Source organism: Fukomys damarensis, unplaced genomic scaffold, assembly GCF_012274545.1.
Source record: "Fukomys damarensis isolate Sample0158 unplaced genomic scaffold, DMR_v1.0_HiC HiC_scaffold_13, whole genome shotgun sequence".
NCBI lineage: Eukaryota > Metazoa > Chordata > Mammalia > Rodentia > Bathyergidae > Fukomys > Fukomys damarensis.
This window is the reverse complement of record NW_022900925.1, coordinates 34,448,608-34,455,091: the sequence shown is the minus strand read 5'-3', so window position 1 is coordinate 34,455,091 and position 6,484 is coordinate 34,448,608. Positions and strand designations below refer to the sequence as shown.

General features: G+C 58.3%; 1 protein-coding gene across 2 annotated transcripts; it reads left to right on the top strand.

Moving 5' to 3' along the window:
• On the top strand, positions 1–6,462 carry Igf2bp1 (insulin like growth factor 2 mRNA binding protein 1). Of its 2 annotated transcripts, none has more exons than XM_033762995.1 (8): positions 1–59; positions 1,141–1,422; positions 2,204–2,338; positions 3,598–3,720; positions 4,415–4,550; positions 5,418–5,540; positions 5,678–5,794; positions 5,951–6,462. In XM_033762995.1, exons 2-8 carry the CDS (start codon positions 1,148–1,150, stop codon positions 6,227–6,229), a joined length of 1,188 nt encoding a protein of 395 aa, XP_033618886.1. In that variant the 5' UTR covers positions 1–59; positions 1,141–1,147; the 3' UTR covers positions 6,230–6,462. The 2 variants fall into 2 exon arrangements, with proteins under 2 accessions (XP_033618886.1, XP_033618885.1); XM_033762994.1 differs by having other exon boundaries at positions 5,675–5,794.
• Positions 6,463–6,484: the final 22 nt, after the last annotated feature.

Genomic DNA, 6,484 nt, shown 5'->3' with positions numbered 1-6,484 from the left:
ACCGAGAGCGAGACCGCGGTGGTGAACGTCACCTACTCCAACCGCGAGCAGACCAGGCAGTGAGTGTGCGGGCGGTGGGGTGAGGAGTTGGGCTGGGCTCTGAAGAGGACTTTTCGGGGTGTGTATCTCCTGTCTGTCCTGTGTCCCGGACCGCAGAGGTTCAGAAACTTGGAGGTCGACGGCACAAACGTTTCAGGGGTGAGGGACGCGGAGCCTCCCCGGAAGGTGGGGCTGTGGCCTTTGCTGCGTCGACGGCGCCATCTAGTGAAGCTCGGGGGAAACTGCAGGGCCTCAAAAGGGTTTCAACCGGAGCCGTGTGGACCGGACCCAAGGCCGTGATGGTTTGGAACCCGCGGCTGGCTCATGCTTTCCAGGGAATCCTTTGGTCCCGCCGCTGCCAGTTTCTAACTTCGCAGCCGTGTGGCTGAGAAATACCACCTCTTGCCGGGCGTGGTGGTGCACGCCTGTCATCCCAGCGCTGAGGAGGCTGAGGCAGGAGGATCACTGTGAGTTCGAGACCAGCCTGGGCTACATACATAATGAGTTCCAGGTCGGTCTCAACTACACAGGGAGACCCTGTCTCAACAAAACAAAATAAAGAAATACCACCTCTCATCGCACGTTTTGTGCCTGCCTATTAACCTGTAGCTGGCCCTGTGCTGCCTTCTCATTTTCTGCAGTGCTGGGGATGGGACCCAGGGCTGGTGTGGTAGGCAAGCGCTCTACTACTAAGCCGAGTGCCTGGCCCTCCTGTTTTCTATTTGATGCGTCCCTCCTGGGCTGACAATGTTCTAGAGATTCCTGCTGCCTCTGGCCTAGCTTTAGAGTACTTTGTGACTTCTTTCATTCATGGCACATTGAAGCCAGGGCCCTCACCTAAGCTAAATCCCTACCCCCTGCTTGATAACATTTTAAAGTTTTATTTTTTTTTTGTACCGGGGATCGAACTCCGGACCTTGAACCATGTTGGACTTAAACTTCCACTCTCAAAGCTTTCTTCAAAGCCGCCGTAACCAGTAGATTATTTATAGACGTGTGAGGGAGGACAGGATCAAGAGCTTAGAAATAAGGCCGGCCGCGGCCTTGGCTGTCGTTGGTGTCGTCTCGCAGGAAGTGCCAGGGTCTCGTCTCTGTCCCCAGAGCCATAATGAAGCTGAACGGCCACCAGCTGGAGAACCACGCCCTCAAGGTCTCCTACATCCCGGATGAGCAGATCTCGCAGGGTCCTGAGAACGGGCGCCGAGGTGGTTTCGGCTCTCGGGGTCAGCCCCGCCAGGGCTCTCCGGTGGCCGCGGGGGCCCCGGCCAAGCAGCAGCAGGCGGACATCCCGCTGCGGCTCCTGGTGCCCACCCAGTATGTGGGCGCCATCATCGGCAAGGAAGGCGCCACCATCCGCAACATCACCAAGCAGACGCAGTCCAAGTGAGGCAGGCGGGGAGCTGGCCGGGCCTGGGCCGGGTGTGCGGGGCACTTTTCTCTCACGAATGTTTTCAGGGACCTTCCAGGGCCACCACCTCCAATCCTCCGTCCCCTGTAGGGATGGGTAGATGGGAGGGAGATGGGCTAGATGCATGTTGGCAGCAGTGACTGGGCTGTCATTAACAAGGTGGTTTCTCATGAGCCAGGCGTGGTGGCACACTCAGGAGGCTGAGGCAGGAGGAGCCCCGAGAGTCTGAGGCCAGCCTGGGCTACATAGTGAGTTCAAGGCCAGCCTAGACTACGTAGCGAGACCCTGTCTCGATCCATCAATAAAAGGGTTCTCTGTAAAGTTTCACTAAAAGTCTCCTTAAACAAGCCCAGTCTTGAGAGTCAGCTTCTCCCAGTGCTCAAAAATTTCCTGGTTGTTAGTGGTGGCCCCAAGGCTGGCAAAGTGAGGGTGACCATCCATGGTCCCCACAATGGGGGGCCGTCTTCCACTCCAGCACAACCCCTTGTCTAGTCATAGCCACTCGGTGTGTGCCTGGCGACAGACAGATCCCAGCCCGCCCTTGCTCATAACGCAGGCGTTGGCTTTTTTGCTGTTGGCACAGTTGCCCCTGCCCAGCCCTGTGGCCAACAACTGTCACTGTCTCCCACTGGACCTTTGCCCCCCCCAGTTTTGTCCTTGACTGCTGTTCCCCAAGAAGAGAGGGTTGTGTGTCTTAGACGGAGAAGCCCAAAGCCCCATCACTGGGGAACTAACTGGCTCTGTCCCTTTGTACAGGATCGATGTGCACAGGAAGGAGAACGCGGGCGCAGCTGAGAAGGCCATCAGCGTGCACTCCACACCCGAGGGCTGCTCCTCTGCCTGCAGGATGATCCTGGAGATCATGCACAAGGAGGCCAAGGACACCAAAACGTAAGGATCTGCTGGGCAGGGCCTCAGGGACCTCCAGCTCCTCACATGTGCGCTTGCTTTTGGATTTGAGATCCTCCTGCATCAGCCTCCCAGACCACGACTCCCAGCGACACCCACTTTGTATGTGTGTGTGGGGTTACTGGGGATCGAACTCAGGTCCTTGAGCTTGCAAGGCAGGTGGCGGCACCACTGAGCTAAATCTCTGCCCTTCTGTCCACATTTTAATAGCAATAATGCAGAAATTTGGGACACACAAGGGGTGGTGAATATTTAAGTTTAGAAAACTTGTTCCAGCAAAAGAAACATTGCCATTTATTCCCCTCTAAACACTTCCCCGTTGTCATTCCTGATGCTTTCGGTGGCATTTCCGGAAGCCCTTCTTCATGAGCATCTCTATAAGATGTGATGAAAAACGCAGTGACCCGCTGCAGCCGAGCGCCACCTAGTGGAAAGCCAGGCTGTGAAACCACGGCAGGCCCCCCGCCCTGCTGTATCCACTGCTATCCTGCATGCAACTTCCGGCTTTTCCCAGTCGGAATACGGGAAAGGGAAGTGTTGTGAATCAGTTCTGGGTATCCCGGCAGTCACGGCAACAAAACTAAAGACTCAGGGAAGAGGACTCTCAAGTGTGTTTAAAGCAGGGGGGAGCGTGGTCGGGGGTATTTGTGGCAGATTTTATTTTTTAGGTTTGAGTTTCTTTTTCTTTGAGTTTATTGGGTGTTTTTGTTTTTTTTGGTTTGGTTTGGATGCCAGGGATTGAACTCAGGTTCTTGAGCTTGCGAGTCAGGCAGCAGAACCACTGAGCTAAATAAATCCCCAGCTAATTTTTTTTTTTTTTTTTTTTGCTTTGTAGTCCAGGGAGGCCTTGAACTCACTATGTAGCCCAGGCTGGCCTCTTAAGTCAGTGTTCCTCCTGCCTCAGCCTCCCCAGTGCTGGGATCATAGGGGTGCACCACCACACTAGATCGTTTATCTCTTCTTTCTTATTTTTTTGGAAACAAGGTCTGTGTAGTTCAGGCTGGCTGGCTTTGGTTTTGAGGCAATCCTCCTGCCTCAGCCTCCCAAGTGCTGGGATTTCTTTACCCACACTGTTGAAGCCTGTGTTCACTTCGCTGTGACGTGCACATGTTGGGATCATCACCATTCAGACAAATCAGTGGCCCCGAGTTTCCCTGAGCTCTGGACGGCCATCCTCCACCCCGGTTCTCTGAGCCCTGTCACCGCTGCCGGATGCGCTCTCACCCCCTTGTCTTGCGCAGGGCTGACGAGGTCCCCCTGAAGATCCTGGCCCACAATAACTTCGTGGGGCGTCTCATCGGCAAGGAGGGGCGCAACCTGAAGAAGGTGGAGCAGGACACGGAGACGAAGATCACCATCTCCTCGTGAGCCGCGGGTCCCTGCGGGGTGGCGCACGGTGGGGTGGGGGTGGGATTGTCCTTGAGCACGGCCACCACCTCCTGAAGTCGGCACACAGTCATCGGGGTAGCGCAGGGCACGTCTCTCTCCTGAGAGCCAGGCTGGCCGTCCCGCTGCCGTCCTCCCACACATCTGTCACCGTCCCTGCGACAGCCTGCAGCTCGTCCCACGTGGGCTAGGCCGCTCTCCAGGGAACCGAGGGTGGTTGGTTCATCTGGAAGCCCTGTGCCCTCTCAGTCTCGCAAAGCACAGGCAGGGGATGGCCTCGTGCTTTGGGGACACTGGCTGCCGCAGGCTTCCTCCCGGTGGCAGTGCCCAGAGCCTGCAGGTGACCAGTTTTGTTCAGAGTGGCTTCACATGGGCATTGTCGCCTATCGCCCTGAGCCTCGCTTCCCGCCTGGTAACCACCAGCATCCGGAGCTTAGAGACAGAGAGTCAGAAGTTAGCGGCCTAGGCCGGGTGTGGTGGCACACACCTGTGACCCCAGCCCTCGGGAGGCTGAGGCAGGAGTATCTCCTCGAGTTCAAGGCCAGCGGGGGCTCCACAGCGAGAACTTCCCTTTAATAAAAAGGGAAGTTAGTAAAAATGAAAAGAAGTTAGGTAGCCTGGAGACCCGGGCCTGGCAGCTGGTAAAGCCCCAGCCGCTCCATCGCTCGCCAGGCTGCAGGACCTCACACTCTACAACCCTGAGAGGACGATCACAGTGAAGGGCGCCATTGAGAACTGCTGCCGGGCAGAGCAGGAGATCATGAAGAAGGTCCGGGAGGCCTACGAGAACGACGTGGCCGCCATGAGCGTGAGTCGCCCCCTGTGGGTGGGATGGCGTGTGTGCACCCTGTGCTCCCAGCAGCGTCTTAAGGGAGGCCCTGCCCGGCCTGGTGCCGCGCTTCGAACCCAGGGCCTCCCGGGACACACAGCTCCTAGCCTGGCCCGAAGGAAGCGCTTTGGGGGCAGGGGTGGGGCTCTGCTTGTGGGTTTCACAGATCGCTGGGATTGGAGTCTCGGGTCTCAGGTCATCTTCCTATAAAAATGATTATCATTTTCATGCAAATGTGGCCCCCATGTAAAACTGGTGATTTCTGTACTCTTCAATATGAGGGTCCATAATTTTCATTGGATTTTGTTCCTTTTTAATTTTTTTTTTCTTTTGGTACCTGGGATCGAACTTGGGCCCTTGTGCTTGCAAGGCAGGCGGCGGAACCACTGAGCCAAATCCCAGGCCCATTAGTACTTTTTTAGAGGAGACAGGGTCTTGGCCATGTAGTTCAGGCTGCCTGACCTATGTAACCCAGGCTGGTCTCGATCTCATAGTGATCCTCGTGCTTCAGCTTCCCGAGTGCTAGGATAACAGGGCACGGCAAGGGGTTTTGGTCTTTGGCCTCAGGAGACAGGCTCCATCTGTGTAGTCCAGCCCAGCCTTGAACTCACCGTGTAGCCCAGCCTGGCTTTGAATTTGAGGCGATCCTCCTGCCTCGGCCTCTTGAGTGCTGGGATCACAGGTCTGCACCACCATGCCCAGCTCTGCGTGTGTGAGATAGTAGGAAAACCGCAGGTCTGGCAGGTTCTTGTGCCCACTGGTGCTGTCCACTCGCCCTGCTTAGTTAGCAGTGCCCTTCACAGGCTGCGCTGACCTTGCCTGTGACCTCTCCTCGCCTCTCCACAGCTGCAGTCCCACCTGATCCCCGGCCTCAACCTGGCTGCTGTGGGGCTCTTCCCGGCCTCGTCCAGCGCCGTCCCGCCACCTCCCAGCAGCGTCTCGGGGGCTGCCCCCTACAGCTCCTTCATGGTAGGCAGGGCCCGGGTCCCCCCAGTCTCTGGTGCCCTGGAAGTTGGCAGGGAGGGGAAGGGAGGCCCAGGGGCCCTTCTGCCCGGCCTGGCGTCCTGGCTCTTGCCCTGGTGGTAAGGTGCCCTGTCCCGCAGCAGGCCCCGGAGCAAGAGGTCGTGCAGGTGTTCATCCCCGCCCAGGCCGTGGGCGCCATCATCGGCAAGAAGGGGCAGCACATCAAGCAGCTGTCGCGTTTCGCCAGCGCCTCCATCAAGGTACCGGTGCCCCGTGCCGCCTGCGCCGGGGGAGTCCACACCCCAGCCCGGCTCTCCGCCTGGCCTTGCCGGTCCCCTGTGGGCTCCCGGGCTGGGCAGGAGCAGGTCGGAGGCTCCCGAGGAAATGTCCCTCTGAGGCCGCCCCTTGCTTTGTAGATCGCACCACCAGAAACACCCGACTCCAAGGTCCGCATGGTCATCATCACTGGCCCACCAGAGGCACAGTTCAAGGTGACGACCGCCATTCGTTCCCCTGGCTGGAAAGTCGCGGCCACTTCCCTTCGCTGCCGGGTCCCTGTCACAAGGGACGCAGCTCACAGGGCTCGCGGAAAGTGGCTTCAAGCTTTGCTCCTGCTGACGTCCGCTTCCCTCTTTGGCCTCTGTGGCTATGGCAGGGACAGGGGAGAAGGAAGTCGGGGGTCTTTGGGTTCCTAAACCTCGGGCCAGGAGGCCAGAGCTCCCTGCCCTCTGCCAGGGTGGGACGGGGACAGCCGGCCCCGGGCAGGCTGAGCAGGGCCGCCCTCTGTCCCTGGGTCGTTACCATCCAGGACCTCGGCGTGCTGGGCGGCCGTCACCCCACACCCCCGGGTCTGCTCTGGAGTTGGGGTGGTGTCCTGGGCTGCGTGCATTCGGTTGCCCGGGTCTTCGGGACGGCAGGTGGCCAGGGGACCCAGGGTCGCAGGTGCCTCC

What these genes read in the sequence shown, in the direction of transcription:
- Igf2bp1 (XM_033762994.1), top strand. Translation starts at nt 1,148, where the DNA reads ATGAAGCTGAACGGCCACCAGCTGGAGAACCACGCCCTCAAGGTCTCC. An exon ending in ACGAAGATCACCATCTCCTC is followed by an intron (nt 3,721 to 4,414) that starts GTGAGCCGCGGG and finishes ATCGCTCGCCAG; the next exon opens with GCTGCAGGACCTCACACTCT. An exon ending in TCGCCAGCGCCTCCATCAAG is followed by an intron (nt 5,795 to 5,950) that starts GTACCGGTGCCC and finishes CTTGCTTTGTAG; the next exon opens with ATCGCACCACCAGAAACACC.